At 38.8% G+C, this 24025-nt stretch overlaps 1 protein-coding gene across 1 annotated transcript; it reads right to left on the bottom strand.

The window, feature by feature from the left end:
- Window positions 1–269: 269 nt before the first annotated feature.
- Window positions 270–7885, bottom strand: LOC146510382 (uncharacterized). The gene is made up of 5 exons (XM_085173700.1): window positions 7574–7885; window positions 5071–6108; window positions 4711–4866; window positions 3951–4043; window positions 270–1722 (listed from the first exon to the last, which is right to left on the bottom strand). The coding sequence occupies exons 2-5, from the start codon at window positions 5170–5172 to the stop codon at window positions 1444–1446; spliced, it is 630 nt and encodes a 209-aa protein (XP_085029826.1). The 5' UTR covers window positions 5173–6108; window positions 7574–7885; the 3' UTR covers window positions 270–1443.
- Window positions 7886–24025: the final 16140 nt, after the last annotated feature.

A 24025-nucleotide genomic window follows, 5' to 3' on the forward strand; every position in this document is an offset into this window, starting at 1 on the left:
TGTGCACTCTAATAAATAAAACATTGGTTCAAATTAAAAAAACATGTTAACGTTTTCCACTAGAATTTTTGAGTTAAGCCAACTTCTGGCAGAATAACATTAATTCAAAGCAATATTTTTGAGTATGGTGAAGTAGCTTTTTTGGCCACAATTAAACACATTCTTAAGTAAAATTAACTTAATAATTTTCGACTAGAACACAAAAATTTAAGTTGATCCAACGTGAATTTTATGTATCGTGAAGTTACTTTTTGGCCACAAAAAAAAAAAAAAAAAACACATTCTGAGTAACATGAACTTAATAATTGTCAACAAATACACAGGAATTTAAGTTGATCCAAGATTATATTTATGTATGGTGAAGTAACTTTTTGATCAAAATAAAACACATTTATAATTAAAATGAACTTAACTGTCGGCATAAATAGTATTTATGTTGGTCAAATATGATATTTTGGTTACAGTGTAGTAATTTTTTGGTCCTACAGGAGATTCTATAAGGGCATTTACCTGTTTCCCAGCAGGCTAAGTCGCTCCAAAATACAACCTTGATCATTTGGCTGTGTCTTATAACCATGACTACCGCGTGGGCAGGCTCATGCATGGTGGTGCCTGCCCACAAAGAAGTCAAGGTTCTAAGACCTTAGAAACTTGTCGATCACTTTTTTCCCCAAACGAAGGTCAGCCTTAACATGCGCTGTGTGTGCTCTTGTGTCATGACCTTCAGAAAAAGAAATGGATGTTGTGTGTATTTGTTTGAATGCGGCAGATGTGATGCCAAATACCTGGACATCAGCTAAGGGACTCGTACCTGGTGCTCAGAAAGAATAGAAATTCAGACAGATGTATTCAAATGAGTTAGACCCATTTAATTACAATAACAAACATCACAATTCTTTAACGTGCGTGTGAAGTGCAAGATTTGTGGGCTTCAGTTTCCTAGAACACAAATTGCCCGCTGAAACTTAAGGAACTGTGTATTAAAATTGTAATACAACCTACTACTTGAATCCTCTTTTTTTTTTTTTACTTTAACATGTGACAGTGAATCAAAACAAAAGATGACAGGCTGCTATACATTAAATGCACTAATTTAAACATAAAATGAGCAAAGCTTCTTTCATTCAACTTTGTCAGCACTCTTACAAAGTATTCTTGATTCTCTTCTATATTTGACTTTTCACCCTCAAGATTAAGGCCAGCTAAAGAGGGCATTACACAAACTTTAAAACACACCAGTACCCTCAGAACACAGGTCATGGGAGAAATTAAACGCATTCCTTAAAAATGTGCAAATAACAGCATTTAAGACACGGCAAAACATTAACTCAGAAGACTTAAGAACAGCGCTTTAAAATTTAGTAAAACACAATGAAGTAGTGCCAGAAATGCAGGAATAAGGTTTTTGTGAAACTCACTCACGAATGGTCTATCAAGTCTGCTCTAGAAAATACCAAACTTAAGATTCATTACTTTAGAGCTGGCTTTTTGTCCATCAAGCTCAAGGCATAGCTTTTGAAATACCTCAAAGGTAAATTTCAGCTGCTTGGGATAGGTAAGGTTCAGAGCGTAGATTACTCCCATCATCAAAGCACAGGATCTGGCAACATCAATCCTCTCCAGGATCTTGGATCCCTCAACAATAATGGTTGCAGGCCCATCATCAATGATAGCAATCTTCATGATTTGCATTGCAAGGTCTGCGTTGAGCTCCTCCTCATCCTTGTAGGAGAAATTAAATGTTAGGATGTATAAAATACATAGCTCAAGCACTTCAGGATGACGTGCATAAGGGAATGAACTACTACAGGTAGGAAAATAAGCTAAAACAGGTTGTCTTTTGTGTTTTTCAGTGATTTTACTTTGTCATTCTGTAATTTTTAAAAGCTAAATTAAACCATAATCCAACGTTTAAAATAAAAAATGTCTTGTTTTTCACAGTTTTGTTTTTCCACTTTGAAAAGAAAATCTAATAAATCATTTTTAAGGGTTATTCCACTTCTAAGTGAAATTTTATCTATTGCCATATTGCCACAGTTAGAAAGTGAGAAACAAGCCTTTTGTAAACAGCACACTAATTCTCCTGATCCGGAAGCAATCCATTTGCTTTAGCAGAGCATAAACAATGGAAGTGAATAGCAGGTGCTAGTATGTTGTGTGCAAAAGTGATTAAAATGACTCAGTAATGAAAACAAATATTGCTTGGGAGCTCAGTAATCATGTTCACGGCAAATGAAAAGTGCAAAAGTAACACGGAAGATTTGCAGAAGCTGATTTAGACTTGAGACTACATTGCAGTTACGACAAACACCGCTGTAAACATCCACTGCATGGTGCATGGATATAACGCAACAGTTGAAAAAGCCTCCAGCTTCCATAAACAAACACACACAGCCACTACTATACAAGCATAGTAAGCTGCAGTAACAATGGATGGGTCTTTGATTTGTTGAAGAAATATTGCACAAATAGCATGTTGGTTTATAGACACTGGTCGGCAGTGGCTTCAACTGCTGTGTTATAACCATGTGGAGGCTTACAGCAGTGCTTTGTCGTAATGTAGTCCCAAGTCTAAATCGGCTCCTGAAAATCCTTCATGTCAATTCATGCTTTTCATTTGCAGTCAGCATGATTGTTGAGCTCCCCAGGAATACTTGGTATCATTATTGAGTGATTTTAATCACTTTTGCACACAAAATGCTAGTACCTGCCATTCACTTCCATTGTTTATGCTCTGCTAAAGCTGCTGCCAGATCAGGAAAATGACTGCGCTGGCTACAAAATTTTTTATTCTGTGTGTTTATGTTGCACCTTATCACGGAAACAGGTTTCTATTCAGCAAATTATGTTCAATGACAATGGCAATAAACATCTTCGGATTGTAATTCTGAAATGCTTTTTTCTTACTTATACATGGCAATAGACATATCTTCACTTAGGGTTGGAATGTCCCTTAACTCATTCAGTGCCAGAGATATTTAGCTTTTTCACTGATTTTGAAGGCTCACAGAATATTTTGTTCTATGACTATGTGAATTCTGAAACCACCATGACAAAAATGAGTCTCTCTTCTTTCAGCAGCAAAAAAAAATGTTTCTACCTCTGTTATTTAGAAATCTGCAGTAGAAAAGAGAAACTTCCATGACAAAACACCTATTTCTGGATCAAAAGCGTTTTGTGTAAATAGGTTTTTCTAGCAGATCAGTGACTTTGATGTAAATATTTCGTGTTTCAATGATTCATGCAACATCTCAACTATGTTTTACTACTATGAAAGTAAAAAAATCACCTGTAAAAATGTACTTTTGGCAGATTATTTTGTGTATAAAAATAGTTGTTTATAGACAATTTCAACATTTGAAAAATATATAAGAAAAAAGTGACTGATTTATGATTCAGAGAGTCTGTGTGTGTGTGTTACTCCCGCATGTGCACAAGTGAGTGCGCGACTTAGTCTGTTCACCCCCCACCCGGCCATCGGTTCGTCTATCAACAATTTCTGTGTGTTTTATGCAGCAAATCGTTCATTATTCTGGTCCCTGCTGCCTTCAGAAGTTTCTAACAAGAGATACTGGTCAGATAAATCCGGTTCATGTTCACTGGAATCGCTAGAAAAACCATGACGTCAGGCTGCAGACACCTCAAGCTCGAAATGACGAGCTGGATCAAAAATCGCGCCACAATACTCGTTCTCAGTAGAGCCGACTGTCACGCTAGTGGGATTTTATCCATGTAATCAACTCCACCACCTTCTCAATTCAATAAAAAGCTCAAGAGGCGTCTATGGCACTGAGCGTTCGGATTCATTTTGACGTCTAAAGACGTCTATGGCACTGAATGACTTAAATACTCAACCCTGAACAGAAAATCCAATGAACAAAACACAAAGACCCTACAGAGACATGCATTCAAAACTAAACAAAAAATTAAAAACCAACTCAAGTACTTACGCTGTATTGTTTGAAAAGATCCTCCTCCTTCTCTCCAAGATAGACTATGAGGCAGCGAATAGCAATTTCTCTGCGCTTTTCAACTGTGTTGTCCTGATTGATAGAAAAAAATAGATGTGTTAAAAAAATCAGATGTAAGCAGCTTACTTCATATACTGAAAATGATATCCATAATGATATAGCATTTTTTAAATTAAATAATAAAAAAGTTCATTTGGAATAAGGTGGAAAAGGTGATCTGGCTATTCTCCTGAGTTTCTTATTGTTTGGGACCTGCTTACTCTGCACACATTGGGGGGCATGGCTGTCTCACTCTGCGGAGATCTGACAAACGCTGCGCTTGTCACCTGGACATTCCTTCTTCATAAGTAAAAACACTAAAATCAAGATACATTTTGTTGTACTTGTGCTCTGAACTTGTATAATAACAATAAATATCCATTCATTCAATTACAATGTAACTGGCACAGATACAGTCTTCCTCCATGTTATGTATTGTTAACGTGCTTGCGCGTGTGAAACACTTTATGTAAATCATAGAGCTTTATTTAAAAATAATAAACAGTGTATATTGTACAGACGACATATTTTCTTCTTTTGCCCTGCCCTAGATGCAAGTGTAACCAAAATATGAACAATTTTGGAAAAAAATAGTGTTAGTATACAATGGACCTTGTTCAAAGCAGCCATATCAACATTTGACATGAAAAAAGTAAGGCAGATGCAAATAAAGGTCTATTCATAAAGTTATTGATTATACCTGCAGAAGCATGTCCTTAATCTGCCTCATCCTCAGACCTGCAGCTCCTCCTTTTGACAGGGTCAAGGCCATCAGTTTTGGGGTGCATTGGTCAAGCCTGGCCAGAAAGGTTGATTCAAGGCTGACTGTTGTTATCCTCTTAAATTCTTCACATATCTGCAGGGCACACCAGAATAAAATACAACAAGAGACATAAGTATAAATAATTCATAAATGAAAATCCAAATGTGCATTTGTAAACATTTAAATGTATTAGGTGTAAATATATGCATTTCTAATTTTTTTATTTATCTGACTTCAATTTGTAATTTCATCAATCCACAACACAAAAACACTGGTTTAATAAACATTTTATCTCACCTGTACCTCGCTAAAAAGGGCAGGCCAGCGCTTCATGAAGTCACTGATGGCAGGGGCCTCTTTCACTATTTCCTCCCGACGAAGGCTGAACGTCTTGTCCATTTTCTGAGCTCCTCAGATGTTCAATTGACCAAGCAGTTACACCTTTCACTATGAATCCCACATTGCCTTTCAAAACCACAATCTGGATCAACTCCCCAAAATCTGGTAGACCACCAGTGGAACCATAAGCCAGGATTATTCCACTAGTGTACTTGGTGCCTCTGTAACACACACTTTTGGCTATCTGGACACATGTCTCACCAGGAAACTTAGCCTGCAGTGCTTCTTGGATATCCTCTCGCAGCACACTAACATCCATTGTAGACAGTGTTGTAGCCTGTAGTAATGGTCTGACAGCTCTGGAATCATGTTGGTTATAAGCAAGCAACAACTGATGCTTCATGGCCAGTGACAGCAGAATATTTCTAAAACTACGAGTATGTCTGACAACACGCTTGAAAAAGCTGTGCTTTGCCTCAAACCGCATTGTCCACAGTGACACCAGAGGACCATAAGCCCTGATAAGTTCTGGATAATATTCTAGGAAATGGTGTTTTGGAATGAGGCGTTGCTCTGGAAAAACCATGAGAAACCTGTGTTTATGCTCAGATATCTTACTGTCCAGGAAGCAAATGGTCTCCTCTGTGTGCACTTGATTCACAACAAGCTCAACAATGTCTCGAAGCACAAGAAGCAATTCCCATGCTGGGTCAGCCTCAGGGATTTTTGATCCAACCATGAGTGCAAGGCCAATCCATACTTCATGATTCTGAATTACTCAATTCAAGCTTACTTGTTAAAGCTTACTTCAGAAGGTCCCTTGGTATTCGATACCAGGAGAAGATGATGGTTTGAGCCTTTGTCCTGGCAAGAAACACAGCAAAGTAACTGAATATTTCGGTGAGATTCCCACTTTCTTTAGAAGGCTGACCACGTCTTAACTGGAACCCCTAGATCTGCAACGCCAAGACAGTGTATAACACCAGAAAGTCGTGCCTGCACAAAAATACAAAAGATGGTATTTTCAACTGCACCTGTGAGTCTTCAATACAGTGAATAAGTTTCACCTGTCAAAGCTGTGTGAGCTAGAACCAAACATTCAAAACTACATAGACCTGAATACACTGGGTGCTGGAAAGCCTAACGTGGCTTTCCATAGATCAAATATACATAGAGGTGACATGGACTGGGCCAGTCTGTTGGAGCGTGTATCCCCACCGACCGCGATCTTGGAGGGGTCTCCACTCGCCCCCAGTGCATGTATTTCTACTGAGGAATGTGTTAACTCAAAAAAATAAATAAATAAATAAAAAAATAAAAATTATATATATATATATATATATATATATATATATATATATATATATATATATATATATATACACACACATATATAGTTTTTTTTTATCAACAAAAGCAAACATAAGGTGTGGCATGACAGGACAGAATCATTTCTGACAGTAAATACGAAAAAAAAAAAAAAAAAACTTTTTTATACACAAGCTACAATGTCAATAATCCCACTTGATCTGTTTTCATTTCATTCTCCAAAACCAAATTGGAATCAATGCTGAGTCAGCAGCTATGGTCATTTTTGTGCACCCTAGTGTTGCAAAAACTGGCATACTACTGAAACCATATGTGGGATTATTGACCTTTCTTGCCTTATCTGTTTGGAAAAATATTTAAACATTTTCCTTATTTACCATGGGTGAATACATTCCTCAGTAGAAAAAATGCACTGGCGGCGAATGGGGACCCAACCAAGATGGCGGCCCGCTATTGATTTTTTCTTACTTTCAAACTTTATTGAGGCATATCAATGTTACAGCCAGTGCCAATGCACGTCGCCTCTACGTCTCTACAAAACACGGAAAGTCCCCAAAAATTAGGGACAGCTAACTACCCTACCATATGCGGCACAGTGCACTTAAGTCTGGTCTTTTACCTGTGAAAATAGGCCGAGCAGCCGGTGAAGAACCGCTCTTAGCGGTCAACAGACACACCGGACTAATGGCGACCGCACTTCCTGCGCAGAAGCCAATGGGGTTGAACTTCACCCCGTAACGTTACGAAAATTTAGAAGCGTTTCTTAACAATTACTAACATAAAATGCTTCCCTTCAAAAAATAAATTTCACATTTCAAAAATAAAATCACAGTGAACACAACTTAGCTTGGCTAGCTACGTTAGCATAGTAGTTTGCGCCGGGGCTAACAACGTCCGCTATCTTTTAAAAATTATAAGATAATTACAGTGGTCTGCATTAGAGTAACGTCAGTGTTAAATTTTCCAAAAAGAGCCCAACAATTTATGCTATCGCGGAATTAGCTGCTGTGTGTATATTAAAACACACAAACGCGGGGGCAAGCTAAGATGTATGTTACGTCGTTGTTTTAAAGTAAACTAACAAAATCCAGAGCGACTGCAAATATATGTAATTTCGCATAAAATTACTCACCGTTCGCGACGAACACAGCTCTTGATAAACCTTGAACACGTGCTGTTGAATATGTCCGCTTGAGTAGAAGAAGGGAACTGTGAGCTGTTTACACGTCATCAAGTTGTATTTTACATCGACAGAACTTAAAATTATATTTTTTTTGATTAAAAGAAGATTTTAAATTCAGACAAATCACGATTATATATTGAGTAAAGAGGCATAATTTATGTGTCACCCGAACTCAATAAAATAAAAATTTTAATTAGGAAGTCTAACAGTATTTATGAACTTGATTTTTCATTTCACAACAACATATATATGTAAGTAATGACTAAAGGTACTATTAATTACTTTTTAGAGTGTGGAGGTAAAACCAGTTTCAGATGAATTAAGCTTTGTGGCATGGTGTGCTGTCGTGCAAGATGCAACTATCAGAAGATGTGGTCATAAAGAACATTTTCAGGTAAGCTGCGGTGCTTAAATGATGCTCAGTGGGTGCCAAGGGGCCCAAAGTGTGGCAAGAAAATATTATGTGTGGTTTTTGTAGCCTTTTCTGTTTTTGCCGATTTTCAAAAATGGCTGTTTTTTGATTTTTGTGAATGAGACGCTTTCATGATTCATCGAGTGATACCACTAACCAGCCAGTCGGTGGCACGCAGTCTGACAGCGTCACATTTTAGTAACTGCTTTATCGCTTTGTAACCCCAGAAGAGCAGTTACTATTTTAGTTTGTTAGCAGGTACTATGACCTAATGAAAAACCTTGAAAACTGTGGTGAGTCAATCCAAACAGGTACTAATGGAAAGGAGGGCTTTGGTGTGGTCTTTTGCTGTTGTAGCCCACCTGACTCAAAGTAAGTTATGTATTTACAGACGCTTATATATCTTTGTTGTATTACTGTATTTTTTGCAAGATTAGGCGCACTTAAAATCCTTTAATTTTCTCAAAAATCGACAGTGTGCCTTATAATCCGGTGCACCTTATGTGTTGTGTTGGACTTGTGTATTCTTGTAGGCTAACAGCTTATTGCGTTAAAGCTGTGGGGTTTTTTTGTTAGTTTATTCCTGTTTCCCTGAGTCCTGCATTTGGGTTTACTCTCTGTATATGATACCAGGAAACAGGACTTCTGTAATGATATCATTACAGTATTGCAGTGCACCCTCTGACCTTTTCCCCTTTATAATAAGTGCATCCCACGCACATGTTAAGTCTCTAAACATGTGCATTTGAAGTTATTATTAGGATGACCAATTATATATTCATGAATTTATACATATTTAATAATAATATAAAAACAGTTTTTTCTTTGGTCTGCATAATCTGAAAAGATAATGCACAATTATTGTGTGATTGCTTTACTGTGAGCTTTCCTTGAAAAGAGAACATTACTTTACTTCCTTCATGGCTAATTAGTTATTTATTGAGCCCAAGGCAAAAGACAAAGATAAGAAAAACGGAAAACATAAACTATCTTTGTTTTTTCTGCTCTCTTCAATCAGAAAGCAGTGCTTTATTTAACAGCCAGTGTAGACATACTCGTAGTTCATTTAACAAACACTCTTCGGCAGTCATTCACCTTTCCCTTTCCTCAGCCTTCTTCTTTCCCAGCAACCTTCACTTCCTTCATTCTGTTGACCAGTTTCTCTCTATAACTAGTGCCACTCTGTCTTCATTGCATCATCCTACTCACTCACTTCTTCACAAAGAAACCCCATCATGCATCATGGGAGATTTAAGTTAGACTATTTTAGGATATTGCATCTTGGAAACAAAAAAAACTTACTTTGAGCAAATTTAGCTCCAGGCAAAACAACCAGAGCATCTGAGTAAATCATAAATCATGATCATTCCACTCAAAATAATGTTAAGATAGTCTGGCAAAGTAGCAACTGCAGTAGTGCTAACATCAACCAGAGCTGTGGTTCAGATCATTGCAGCAGATGTATTTTATTAAAATACATATATTTGTGTGAATGTAGGTAATCCATTACTCCAGAACTAAAGGATTTCTCATTTGTTTCACTACTTCTGAGCTCTTTCAGTAATCAGTGAGGAGCTCCACAGCTGAAAGCAACTGAATAATTCAGTGTTATTATTCTGTGTATTGAAGATGACCAGAAGAAACAGTTAATATGGTAATTTTTTTTTCTTAAAGACCCACACCAACACTTTATTTGAGGGTGTCAGGTTCTTCTGTCAGATGCTGCTGGCATCATGAGGTGGTGTTTGGTGTTGAGGCTTTGACACACCAGCTGTGGCATTATTAGACACTCACAGAAACCAGCCACATCTGCAGACTGCAGGTTTTTTTTGGACCATTTGCCCTGTCTGGTTGTTTTCATGTAACTTCTGATCCTTGGTTGGTAGTACAGTTTTGGGAAGGTTACTTTTAAAATGTATTCCACTACAGATTACAGAATACATGCCCCAAGATGTATTTTGTAATGTATTCCGTTACATTACTCATTGAGAGTAACGTATTCTGAATACTTTGGATTACTTAATATTTTATCATGCTTTTTACAACTTCATGAATGTACTATTGCTGTGTGATTTATTACTATTACTGAAGGCTACTCGCCATACCAATAGCAACTAGATTTTTAAATCTTAATATAAAATGAGTAACAGTGGGGTGGACATTAGGTAAGGCTGCACTTTTTGCAGCGATCTTGTATAGTAAACTATTCCACGCGTATATAAAACAGGTTCGCAGCTCTGAACTGTAGTAAAGGGACCTCTGGCTAATATGTTGGGTTCCATGTTGGGCTCGTAGCTGAAAACTAGCTTTACTTTGTTGTCTGGGTCAACTTTGCTAGCGAGAGACAGAGAGAGGCGTTGAAAGGCTGCTCCAACGGAACTTGTTGTTTCAGAGGAAAACACGAACACGGTGTACAGTCGAGTGTTAATAGCTTACTTACAACTGGGCTCATCAGGCCCTCTTTTTGGCTGCAGTGGTTATTATTATATTTACATGCTTCCATCTCCCGTTTCTGCTTGGTGACAACTCATACTGTTCGACTCTCCTTTTTCTCCCTCCTCGCGCTCAGAGACACATGAGGGGTATGGCAGTGAATTCTCCCTGCAGCACGGACTACACTGCCCATGAGGCTACATTCTTTAGGGTGATGCCTGTAACACTCTGCCTATTGCCTTCATATTAAATAATGTTTTGAGTAATAATTTTTAAAATATTTCTTCACGTCATTATGCGCGCCACAAGTCAGGGTGACATGGGCCGTGAGATTGACACACAGACACGAGAGCCTCTTAAAGCGTGTTTTTTTTTTGGTTTCCACCAGCGTGGAATCCATTCATTTCAACAAAGTAACTGTATTCTGAATACCACCTTTTTAAATGGTAACTGTAACGGAATACAGTTACTCATATTTTGTGTTTTAAATACGTAACGACGGTACATGTATTCCGTTACTCCCCAACACTGGTTAAGTGTCAGAAGATGGTGGTTTGAAATGAACCTGTAGGTGATGCTTGATGAGTGTACAGCATCCCATTACAAGTGCATCTCAACCAAAAGTAGAACCAGAGGAAATGCCCTGAGATGTGCCCTGAGATGTGCAGTCATTCATCTATCTCAGACGTAACATCATCAATCTTGGGGGCACAGGTGCAGATGTCACAGCAAGGATTGGCAAGAACTCAAGAACATCTGGAATTTCTTATTTTTGTCACAATGACAAAAAAAGAGAAATCCATCACTTAACTCCAACATCAAGTGAGTGCTTTTATATGGAGCTGAGATATTAAGGATGACAAAGACTGTGCTCAACAGAGTGCAGACGATTATCAATAGCTGTCTGAGAAGAATCGTCCAGATCTCATTCCCAGACAAGAGTAACATCTGTCTTTGAAGAAAATTCTCAACAAATGCCAGAAACTGGAAGAAGAATGCAAGGATCGATTGGGCACACGCTGTACCCAGCATCACAAAATAGGCCTTGACATGAAATCACCAAGGAAAGAGGTCAAAAAACACCTGGCCAAGATGCCTCGAGGCAAATACCAAGAAAATGGGTCTTACTTTGGGCCAGCTGGAGGCAAGGGCACAGGGCAAAAAGACTCTAGAGGGCTCGTGTTGCCACCTATAACATGTAGGGGGTGAAAGGGTAACACATGTGTGATGAGTTGGGAAAAACAGTCCTTTCTATCTCTCTCTGTGCTCCTGTGAGTCACAGCCCTGACACCACAGGAGCAGCGGCTTTAAGCAGTTTTTGATTTCCCAGGAGAAAATATAGGCTGCAAAAGTTCTTAAACAAAAATGAAGTATAAAGTCATACTAATGTCCTCATAATGTTGTAGTCCTCAGTGTCTAGTTCTTTAGTTCTTTTCCACTCTTTTAGTACTTCCTTACCTATTTTTACCTATTGTTTCCTGGTCTGTTTCCATCTTCTGTATGTACTTTCCATGTTTCAGTCGTATTCTCTTCCTATTATAGTCAAGTCATCATTTGGTCGTGTCCATCTTTTTTAACCCCTCCACCTTTAGGATAACGCTTCATTTTCACCTGTGTTTTATTATCCAGTTGCATCTGTGTGTATATAAACTCCCACCTTCTCTCTTATCTTCTTCGCCAGCCTTTATGCAAATCTTCGTTCCTGCCCTCTTATATTAATGTTAATTAAGGATTTGTGTGTTTTCTCCTCTTGTTGGAATTTTACACCCATACAGTTTTTTGCTTATTTGGAGTATTTGGTTATTACTCATCATTTTAATGTGATGCATTTTGTGTCTTTAAAATCCCACATAGCATAGAAAAACACACCACGATGAAAATCTTGATAGTTCTGAAGTCTTGCCAGCAGCAAGCCAGACTTTGGTCTGTCGCTACCTCATGAGTCATTACAAATTGTAAAACATCAGTTATAAGTGCCTTTAAGATTCTCTTGTACATGTAGAAATGCTTGTAGAGTGGAAGCAAATTGGTCCACATGGAAGAACATACATACATGGTACTGGTACCCCTACATGGTACCCCTCAATTGTTTCTATTTTGCTTCCAGTGAGCATTAGAATTTATTAAAGTAGATTTTCTTTAGACATTGGCCAATTTTTCAGTCATTTATTGTCCAACCCTCATTTTCATGAAGGGTTTTTTTTTTTCTTAAGCCTCTTAAAGCTGACACAAGTTATTCAAGCATAAAACACCTAACTCAGGGAATCACCTCGTGTTGTATCTGCACATGTAACAGTAAATTCAGCAAAGAGCCAATTTTAAATTGTATCTTTTGATACTTTGTTAGTAGCAGCCTGTCACTAAAACATGTAATTATATATTTTAGCTCCAACAAGATAATTCAAAATGGAAAGCAGACAAGTGAAAGACAAAACAAGGAAGGTCTGAACAACTATCTACAGCACAATAAAAGCATCTCAAAGTCGCGTCCTGAAGAAATAGGAAATTCACTTCCAGTGCAGTAAAAGATAGAAAAACGCACGATTGAACATGAGTCATGGATTGCCCGCCTAAGAGCCTGGACCTCAACATTAATGAAGCATCATAGGATCATTGTGACAAAAGCCAAAACAAAAGAAACCAACATCTGAAGAAGAGTCACTGTTAGCCTCCAGAGCTACTCTTGAAGACTGCTTTAAAAAATTACAGGAAAGCTGCCAATGAGAGTTCAGACCGAATACAGAATCTCAAGCTCATTAGTACAGACTCTGCTTTTGCCTTATATACTGTACTCCCATGTATGTTTGCACATGCTTCAGTAAATCACTTTACCTAGTTCCCATTTCCTTGAAAAATATAAAGAAGCGTTGCTCAAATTGGTTGCACAGTATTTTTAACCACAACTGCCTAAAGACTGGATGTCTTTAATGCCAGTGAAATTGCAGCTTTTATGTAACTGTAGGGTGTCCTAACCAGCAGCAAGGTGTCAGTCATTGAGGTCTTGACCTGTGCAGTTTTTTCATTTGTTTTAGTAAACAACTAGATTAAAACAAAAACAAATCACTGCTCTAAAATGAGCACATGCTTCATTCAGTTCAGGCTTTTGTCGTGTCTGTATAGTGACAGAGGGCAGAGGTCAGGTTCAGCTCCTTGTATCATCAGCACTTTCACTTCCCTCTGTAAATACGTTCCCATAAACAGACCAAACATGGCTGCTAGCAGCTTTGTTAAAAAAACGATTCATGATGAAGATTCTGCTATTTATTACTATTGCTATTTTTAATAACAGGCTTAGGTTAACTAACCTTTCACGCAATGGCAATGACAATCAAAAAACAGCACATATGTATGATAAGTTAAACCCAGCCACAGCCCTGAAGCATCAACAGAGTGTAAATTTGTTGCAAATTGTTCTTAATCAAACAGAAACCACCTGAGCTGAAAAAGGTCTTAAATAATTAGGCTCCTTATCTTAAAGACCTCATAGAACCTCATAGTACCATTTCCCAGTTCCATGCTGTTTCCTGTTTTATTTTGAAAGTATGTGTCCTATGTCGGTGTAGTCGGCTTTGCTTCCTTTGTCTCCTTATGTCAGATTAGCCTCAGCTGTTTCCCCATGTGCTTCCACTTCCCCTGATCACCTCCTGTGTGTATTTAGTCTGTGTGTGTTTTCTTTCACTCATTGTCATGTCGTCTATTATTTCTTGCCATGTTTCCATGTCCAGGTTTATGTCAAGGCTCTTTGTATTGTTTTCTAGTTCTCCCAGTTTAGGTTCATGTTTGTCTTGCTTTTTGTTTGCAACTTTTTTTAAATCAGCCTTATTAAACGGCTCGCCTTGTGTTAATTCTAAGTCCCGTTTCACATTCTGGTTTTGATCTGCTTTTGGGTCCTTTATTCATAATACATACAGTCTGCTTCTGCGGACTGTGACAAGGACTGCATCAGGTGACCCTGAATCCTTCCTTTGTTACACCACTATGGCTGCTAGCAGTTTCCCATAATGTAGTTTTTCTTCTTTACCATTCATTTTTTCTAATTGTTTTTTGTCCTGTCTTATTATTAGGTATGTGTGTTTTTGAAGGGATGCCAAATGCTATCATTTTTTCTGTAAAGCAAATTTACCTTGCCCCTATAGGTATAAATAAAGTTACCTTGACCTTGACCTAGTCCCCACACCCCCCAACCAGTCACGGCAGACGGCTACCCCCCTCTAAGCCTGATTCAGGTTTGTTCCTGTTAAGAGGGAGTTCTTGATCTATCTGTGAGTCCTTATTAATAGATAGATTGTTGGGTTTTTATTTCTCTAATATTGTGGAGTATTTACCTTAACAAAACATAAAGTGATTTGAGGCAAGTGTTGTGATTTGGTGCTATATAGATAAAACTGATGGCTGGTTCCAAATGCTGTAGCTTATCACTGCCTCATCAGCCTCAAAGCCACTACTAGAGTTACTGCACTGGACCTCTCAACGATGTTTGTGTCATTGGTGCCTTGCTGCTGTGTGGTGAAGCCCATGTTTTTGTTTTGTTTCTGGGATTTTTTTATTATTTTAATTGGTGTCTTAGTACTAATTAAAAGGTATTTGAAAGTGATTTACACCTATATAGAGATTTACTATAGATTGTAGCAAGATTTTCAACCGCAAGAGTTTATTTTCTCCTGGTTAAATAAAGATTTAAATTTAAGTGGGCGACGGCTCCTTGGCTACATCTATCTTTTTTATACAGTCTTTGGGCCTCATTCATCACAGGTGCAGCAGTGAAAGCACCACCTGTTGGTGTGTAGTTAAATTCATAGACATGAAGTCGGTATCGATCGCGTCGGCCAACGAGTGAAAGAGAACAATGATGCCTGCTTTCCTCTTTGCTCTTGCTGGTTCTCTCTTTGTATTTTAAACCCATTCACCTGAAAATGTTCCCACCTTTGTCACCATATCTCGAAAACAAAACAACTTTCAGTCACTTTTGATTTCAGACATTGTTTAATGCATTACCCTTCTGTCACACGCATGCTTGTTTTATAGTTTAAATATAACTTCCATTCAGCCACAAGTCCCTTCTCTTTGAGTTGTTGTCATTGTTGGATTTGTGAGCAATAGCCACTTACTGGGTAAAACGGCACCTCTATTTATTTGACTCCCCCAGAAAATTGCTCTGTGACATTCAGCATTTGTTATGATTGTTTTGTTTTCAGCTGCAATTTGTGCTCAGTGGGTCAGTTTGATTTTCAGGTGGGCATCTTTAAAATGTATATTTTGTATTATACTGCAACAAAAAAATCTATGTGGGGCTGGTGTTTGAGTCCCATTTCTTGTCGATGTGTATATAAAATGTGTTAAATAAATTAGATTATGAATGCAGAAAGGCTTGCTTTGGTTTTATGTTGCTCAGTGACAGCTGGGCTGTTATTGGATATCTGTCTACATCTCTCTGTCGTGGTTTCTATCTTTTATGAAACAGTCAAGTGAGAAGAGCTAAGCTGGTTACCCGTCCAGTCTTTATGACCTAGTACCCACCCTGGCTGGCAATGTTAGCGCAATGATGATGTGCAGGAGGAAGGGGAGGCAGGTTGTTTTCGAGAGTCAGACAGTGTTTTGTTCATAACGCTGTGAATCACTAACATTTTTTTTTATCAGTTTTATTTTTTATTAGTTGTTTTTGTTCTTTTACCCCCATGTTTCTGCCATACCTGTGAGGCAACATACTAGAGCATCTCAAAACATTATAATATTGTGAAAAATGAAATATTTCAAACCTTTTTATTGTTTTAAGTTGATTTTGATGATTGTGATATTTAGCTCATGGAAATCACAAGTCAAGAACCTTAAATTAATAGAATAATTAATTTTGAGTTTTAGTAAATTACTGTTGCAGCAGTATAAGTATCTTCAGTACATGCAACCACAAAACTGCTGAACTGGCAGTCATACAGAAGATGAGCATTGACACCCTCCAGAAGGAAGTTAAAACACAGAAAAGGCTGGTTGGTGTTCATTCCTTCAGTGACCTGCCTGTGAGAAACCATCATGCAACTCCTACATACTGACTGGAACAAATAAGTTTGATTAATATTAGTTTGTTCAATGAAAATGACAATTTTATTTAGCACATTTCATACTATAAGCCAGTTTTGGAAGCTGAGGATCAGAGCGGCAGGACCTCTGACTCCCACCTGAGGATGCCCATGTTGCTTTTTCAGACTGAGTCCACGCGAGCAACATGTGCCAGAGCTTGGCTACTAGATGCTTGCCCTTGAGACTTGACCCGGGGACTGGCTTCAGGGTAGGACCCTGGCAATCCTATTCTGGGCAAGGTTTGCTGGACCCTTGAAATGTTCTGCAGCATAAGGGCCCCTCAACCAGGACCAATCTGCTATGGAAGACCCTACCAGGGGAAAGTCGCCCCAGAAAACATCCTGGGATCACTGGGGCACACAAACCTCTCCACCAGGCTAAGATGGTGATTCGTGGAGGGAACGAGTCAGGGAGGAATTACTGTCCCAAGTGGATGAGTATAAGTATCTCAGGGTCTTGTTCACGAGTGAGGAGAGAATAAGATGCGAGATTGATAGACGGATTGGGGCAGCGTGCGCCAAGTGAGGCCCATTTTCTTGATGAAGTATAAAAGTAAAACTGTCACTTTACCAATCAATCCACATTCCTACCCTCACCTAAGCTCACGAACTCTGAGTAGTGACTGAAAGAACGTGATCACGGATCCAAGTGTCAGAAAAGAGTGGCTGGGATCTCCCAGCAGAGACGGGGTGAGGAGTAGAGCCGCTGCTCCTCCACATTGAAAGGAGCCAGTTGAGGTAGTTCAAGCATCTGATTAGGACACCTCCTGGATGCCTCCTAAGTGAGGTATTCCAGGCATGTCCTACCACAGAAAATAATTCAAGTTGTTTATTATGATTATTTTTGTCAGGAATCCTGTACACCTCAATGATAATTTCAGAGAAAGCATCACCAGAGCAGGGACTCAAACTCGCAACCTTGTCGTCGTCTCTCTCAAGTTTCCCATCAGAATATGTGACAATGAAAGGAAATGTTAATGAATAAAATACTGTCCACTTGCTTTTAACTCCTCTTCTGCTACTTTTAGCATCTGTAACTTAAATGAATTACGATTATCATAAAATCCCGAAAGAAATGATCAAAACAACGACATGACCAATGCAACTTGCCCTTCACTTTGATCTTTCAAATATAGCTTATTATCATCTTGGAGCACTTTTCAAAGCCTGTGTTTAAAAGTGCTTCACACGACGCAGCAGCCTCGTGAAAAGCTTTGTTCAGTGAAGCGTAACGTTCATAGTTCAGCTGTGTTTAACAAATCACAGAAAGTTCAAAACATAGCTGCACATTAGCAAGTTATAGCACGAGAGAAGGAGCACTGCAGCCAGTTACTCAAAGATGGTGCAGTGTATCCTCTGCTATAGGAGGTAATAAAGGAAGCACCGAAGCACCTTTCTTAACATTTATGACTGCCATTTAGACACTTTCTGGTCAACCTTACCGGTTAGAAACCTTCCTAAGCAACCAGCTATTCTACCACAACCATGACCTCACCACTAACACCCCCAGATAATGGTATTTAAATGTTCATGAAGCTGTGAGAGCAATATCAAATAGTAGTAAATATATATATACTCTAGGATGGGTCCTGTCGACTGCTTTAGTTATTCAACACTGGTGCTGCTATAACCTTAAAGGCACCCTGTGGAGTTATCTTCAAAACAAACAAAAATGATCTTAACATTTAGCTTTGGTCATACTGATGTACTGCCTACTGTTGTTAGCAGCGCAGAGTTGTGCAAACCTTTGTATCTGCTACTGAATCCTTATGACCTCGACACCATCAGAATACTTTGCTTTTAAAAGTTTTGTTATTGCTGTTTTTTTCCCAAAAGCTTGCCAGAGTGCAGAAATTCCCTGCAGGATTCAGCTGATTGTGAGCAGGGTTGCGGTCAAATGGTGTTCTTGCAATGAAAGGTTTCTGACTATGTGAATTATTACAGAAGTATCTCAGTGGCAGTCGTGATAAGACCTGGTAAAACTCTGCTTTGGTGCTTAATTTCTGATCCCCTTGAGGAAGATACATTGGACCGACATCTGTGAAGGGAAGCGAGATAATACATTTACACATTCGCTGCTGAATCGATGTTTAACAACCTTCATTACATAATGACACAGCCTAGTGTAAGAGCAATCGGATTTTCTTGAGTCTCCTTGTGAACTTCTTTTTCACTTCAGCTTGATGTTTTTCATTATGATCAAAGAAATGTTTTTAGGAAAAGACATGGCATGCATTTTTTATAAACATCCTTCAAACAAGGTCTCGTTGACTTGTAGTCCTCCACCGTGCCTCGAACATTTCCAAGACTTTTAGTGATAAAATGCTTTGTGAAATATCTACAGAACCGAAACTTTTGACAACTAAAGTTTTGCTGAATGACACAACTGGTTTTTTTTTATTATCATTTATTTTTTAAGGGGTTTCTCCCATCTGTCCAATATTTTGTGAAGATGCCTCAATTTTTTCTAATGTTAAAGTTTTTTTTGTCCTTTTCTTTTTTCTTTTATTTCATCCAGGATCTGATGTGGCCCTTCTCATTTGATTGGTTCCCTGGTTGCCAGATTAGGGAACACAGCCTGGAGAGGTGGAGGTATGCACTGGAGAGAGAAAGAAAAAGCAAGAGGTGGAGTGGGTGGAGATTATCTCTGGGGTGATTTGTGACATAAGGGTTTTGGCAACAGTGGAAGGGAAGGTTTACAAGATGGTAGTGAGACCTACTGTGATGATGCTTCAGCGATGGGTTGAAATGATCTGCTGTGGCAACCCCTAAAAGCAGCACCAAAAGGGGAAAGATTAATGTTACTACCATGCGCAAATTTTCCCATTTTTTTTTCAGAAAAAAATGGGTTTTTTTCCAGGAAAATCATTATGAATGTAACGATAAAAAAGATAGAATATTATGCATTGTACATCCTCGTGCTGATTAAAGACGCAAAACGATACATATTTAAGTTTTAAGGTTTAGTGCAGCCTCCTAACAGTTTAAGACTCTAACAAATTACTCATCATTTGCTGTGCACTTTAATTTGCAGTTACAAACAGATGATGTGTGAGACATTTGTGTTTATTTTTTCAGTTTAACACAGAATAAAACAAACTTGAGGCTTTAATCACACTGCATGCTGTTAGCACCACTGCCTCGCTGTAGAGTCTTTTGATTAATAATAATAATGGATTGGATTTATATAGCGCTTTTCAAGGCACCCAAAGCGCTTTACAATGCCACTATTCATTCACTCTCACATTCACACACTGGTTTGATTCTTTATGTTCTGAGCTTTGCCTCTCTCCTATTTATCTGGGACCAGAACAAGAACCATCAGTACACAAGCTTCTGACCCTCTGAGGGTGTGTGTGTCTTGAATTGTTTAAACGTAAGGCAAATAGGGTTAACCACTACACCAGCGGTCCCCAACCTTTTTTGCGCCACGGACCGATTTATGCCCGACAATATTTTCATGGACCGGCCTTTAAGGTGTCGCGGATAAATACAACAAAATAAAACTAGTACCGGTACCGAAAAAAAGAGAATTTACTCATAACACACATGAAAAGACCAGGGAAAACCGAGTTAACAATAAAAATGATAATAAAATAATGTTGAAAACCGATAAAAACCCTGAAAACTATACATTTCACACCTGAGCCTCAACTCTTGCGGCCCGGTACCAAACGACTCACGGACCGGTACGAGGCCCGGGGGTTGGGGACCGCTGCACTACACCATCATAGAGCTGCTATGCTTTAATGCATCTCTGAAATGGTTACGGAGCTGTCTCCTAACATGTTCATGGAGGCAAAATGTCTTTTTACAGTTAAAATAATTTTTACACATTTTTCAACCAGTTTTAAAAGGTTTGGTTTCACATTTCCCCCTCAAATGTCAGACAAACTCCTGGTTCGCTGCAGATCAATTATCTCCATGGGGCGTCTACATCAGGTAGAGTAGAGTGTTTGTCCTCCTTTGTGCTGATTGGGTAGGTGCCTGTGCACTGGTGGCTCAAGTGATATGGAAGTAGGCATCTCCTAATTTTAGCAGTAATGGATATCTGTCGTCTGATTGCGATTGTTAGAAAGGATGCAAACCACATGAGCAGCTGGATAGGCTTTGCTAAGCCATCAACACACCAGCAGGCTCAGATAAGGGTTCTTTCTTTAGCTCTGGCATTTTTGAATTCCGACTTTTGTCTCAAGCACTTTGTTGCTCTGTGGGTAGTAAGTGCTTGAGATTACACGATTAAACCACCAAGTTTAAGCAAAAGCTCTGAAATTCCTAAAGGGAAAATGCTGGTAACTGTGAATGTGAGAACATACAATAAAAATTTACAGAGCAAAAATCATGAGCAGAGAGTCTAAAGGAGCCAACAGGTGTTCACTTTGTGTTGAGGTGTTATGGTGCCGGGACTTTTGTGTATCTGAGTTTGATTTTTTAGGAAATTACTGAATTTTTGATTTCTGATTTTATATTCTAAGCAAACACATGTAAAACCCTGCCATCTTCTCCCTGGTTAAACCTGGTCGCTGTACAAATTCACAGATGTACAGATGTTGTTTTAACACACAGAAGTTTACAGTCGCTCATAATGGGCAAAAATGTCATGGTATTGTTGGGCTCCAAAATTAATAGATTTGTGCAACCCAGTTCTTGTTTGTTAAAGTCATTAAAGATGCACGCATTCCAACCTGGAAAAAGAACAGTTCAGAGAAATTAACGAAGGCCCCAATTTACTACGATGGTCCTGCACATAACGAAGTGCGTGTAAACCACAATTGTGGATTAGATGTTGCATCACATCGTGTTTTACCAAGTGAGTAATATAGATCAGATTATTTCAAAGATGGAATGCATTTGTGAAAATGTTTTTCTTTTTTTTAAACATTAACAGCGAATGTGCTTATTACATGGCTGCCAATGTCTTTTCTACATACAGATAATATAAGTAAAAAAAAAAAGAATTATGCTATTTACAGTTTTGTGCATCTAAAGTCCATTTAATTTGTTAAATGGTGGATGTAATATATCAAACTCTTACAATTAAGTATTAAAAAGCTCCGGAATGTTATTTCTTCCATATAAGCAATTTTCTCCTGAAACTAAATTGATATACTTTGATTATTTTCTTTTCTTTTAATCAATTCTTGAACACAAGCTTTCTCTTGCTTGAAAGTCTAACAAGGACATGGAAGCGATGTTTTAGGCTACGTCCACACGTACACAGGTATTTTTGAAAAAGGAGATTATCCGTTTTTGTTTTTAAAAAAAATTCCCGTCCACACGTAAACGCCAAAAAACGAAGGAAACGCTGCCAGAAACATGCCAAAGCAACAGGTGGCGATATATTCCTAACCGTCTAGAAATGTTGGCCAATCAGAAGTCTAGAAGCTCGGGTGGGAAAGAGTAAACAAAGATGGCGCATAGAAGCAGAACTGAGTCCTGTGTGTGGAGCAGTGTTGAGACTAACGCGTTATTAAGTAACGCGTTACAGTAACTACGTTATTATTGCGGTAACGCGCACGGTAACTAGTTATTATGCCAAAACCAGGAACGCGTTACTCGTTACTGGGATTTAGATAGGCTCGTTATTCGTTACTTCGTGTGGTGGCTATCGCGGAGCTTCCACAGATTCAATAACATTAGCAAGTGGTGGAAGCCAGCAGGTGGATGAAGGAAAAGGGAGGCAAGAGGAGAGACCCGAAGCGGCCGCTGGTCCGAGAGTGTCAGGTGAACTGAACTTCAGGTAAGAAGTTATAACCTGCAGTCCATCTGGGTCAGATATGAACCAAGTTTAGGTGGAGTTTATTTTCGTTATGCTGACTTTTTCGTACTGCGTGCTAGCTAGCATGACGGAGTTTCTATACAGCTGGGTGGGTGAGCTGAAAAGGAACACAGTTTGTCCCGGACTTCAGCTACAATGAAAAAGACACAAAGTTGGAGTTATTCTGTGTTTACGCTGCACAGCTGCCTCTTCTTCTCTCATCCTCTCACCCCCCCTCTCCTGTTTCTACTTCAATCATGAAACTGATCAATGATCAGCTGATCGGCTTTTCTCTCTTGTTTATTTATCGCCCACTTTGCGCCAGAAAGAGGAAACCAGCGGATGTCACGGTAAACAACAGCAGCACTTTTAAGCTTGATCAGCTGTTGTTAGAATTTATTTAATATTAATTAAGTATCAGCTGATGTTTGCTGGAGCCACAGCTGTAAACCTGCTGGTCATGATATCGGTTTGAATATGTGGTGAGAGGGAAACATGAAGATGAAACCAGGAGATGACAGCTGGTAACTGTGCAGGGGCGGGTCTAGCAAAGTGTTGCCAGGGTTCCATGTAGGGCATTAAAAGGGAAAGGGGGGCACAAGGAAATACTTTTCTTATTCTCATTTAAAATGTCTCACTTTTAAAAAAAAATAATTATCTGAGTCTTACAACAAACGTTGATAGATTGATACATATATACCATCAGAACAGTGTACATCACTGTCACAACAGTGTTTATTTTCATTCAAAGGCTTTATGATTTTTCCTATAATGGTGGGCCGGTCTCTAGCCAAAATGCCCGGGACGATTTGTTTTGTCCCAGTCCAGCCCTGTATGCAGCTCATCTGCAGTCTGGTGTTGCCTACATCTTCATATTCAGAAGGCAGAATTTCCGAGTTCTGAGTACAATCGAGAACACCATGACTGCAGTTTTTGTGTTGGATGTAAAAAGCAGGCTAGGATAGACTCAGGCGTGGGATTTCTCTCGTGGAAATGTGCACATTATTTTTTCCTTTCTATTGGTAGGTGGCACAGTGCACTTGTGGCAAGTAAGCAAGCTAGAAGACTGGCAATCTTGCTGGGTATCCAGTTACGGAAGCAACACATTAACAAGAGAATTCTGAGTAAAACCAAAGTTACTTTCCCTAGTAACTAGTTACTCTGAAAGTAACGAGTAACTTGAAGTAACTGAGTTACTTTTGATAGAAGTAACTAGTAATGTAACTAAGTTACTAATTTAAAGTAACTTACCCAACACTGGTGTGGAGGGACAGTAACTGTGTGTGTATGTAAGTATTTAAACTACAGAGAGTAAAATTAACAGTAACAGTATTTTGTCTAAGCTCGCCATTGTAGAAATTAATTTCACCAAAACAATAATGTGGCGCACAGTGTGACGTCAAAAAAGGCGCACACCTTTGGCGTTGCGTTTCCTCCGTTTTCCTCGTCCGCATGTAAATGCACAAACGGAGTTTTCGAAAAGCTCCACCCTGGCAGGAGTTTTTAAAAATCTGCGTTTTCAGTGACCGAAAACACTGTGTACATGTGGACAAAAGGTGCAAACGCATAGAAAAATCTGGATTTTCAAAAATACTCGTGTACGAAACACCTTGAACAAACGGTGAAGTGACGTACACGACACTGGCTCCACTTTCATTTAGGAACTGATGAACCACTTAATAGTTTATAATAATTACTCTGAATGTTGGCAGGGTTTGAGTCCC

Source organism: Neolamprologus multifasciatus, chromosome 10, assembly GCF_963576455.1.
Source record: "Neolamprologus multifasciatus chromosome 10, fNeoMul1.2, whole genome shotgun sequence".
Classification (NCBI taxonomy): domain Eukaryota; kingdom Metazoa; phylum Chordata; class Actinopteri; order Cichliformes; family Cichlidae; genus Neolamprologus; species Neolamprologus multifasciatus.

Coding starts and splice junctions, on each gene's coding strand:
- LOC146510382 (XM_085173700.1), bottom strand. CDS start 5,172: ATGGACAAGACGTTCAGCCTTCGTCGGGAGGAAATAGTGAAAGAGGCC. Junction 4,044..4,710: donor TTAAGGACATGCTTCTGCAG/GTATAATCAATA, acceptor TCTATCAATCAG/GACAACACAGTTGAAAAGCG. Junction 1,723..3,950: donor ATCTTTTCAAACAATACAGC/GTAAGTACTTGA, acceptor TTCTCCTACAAG/GATGAGGAGGAGCTCAACGC.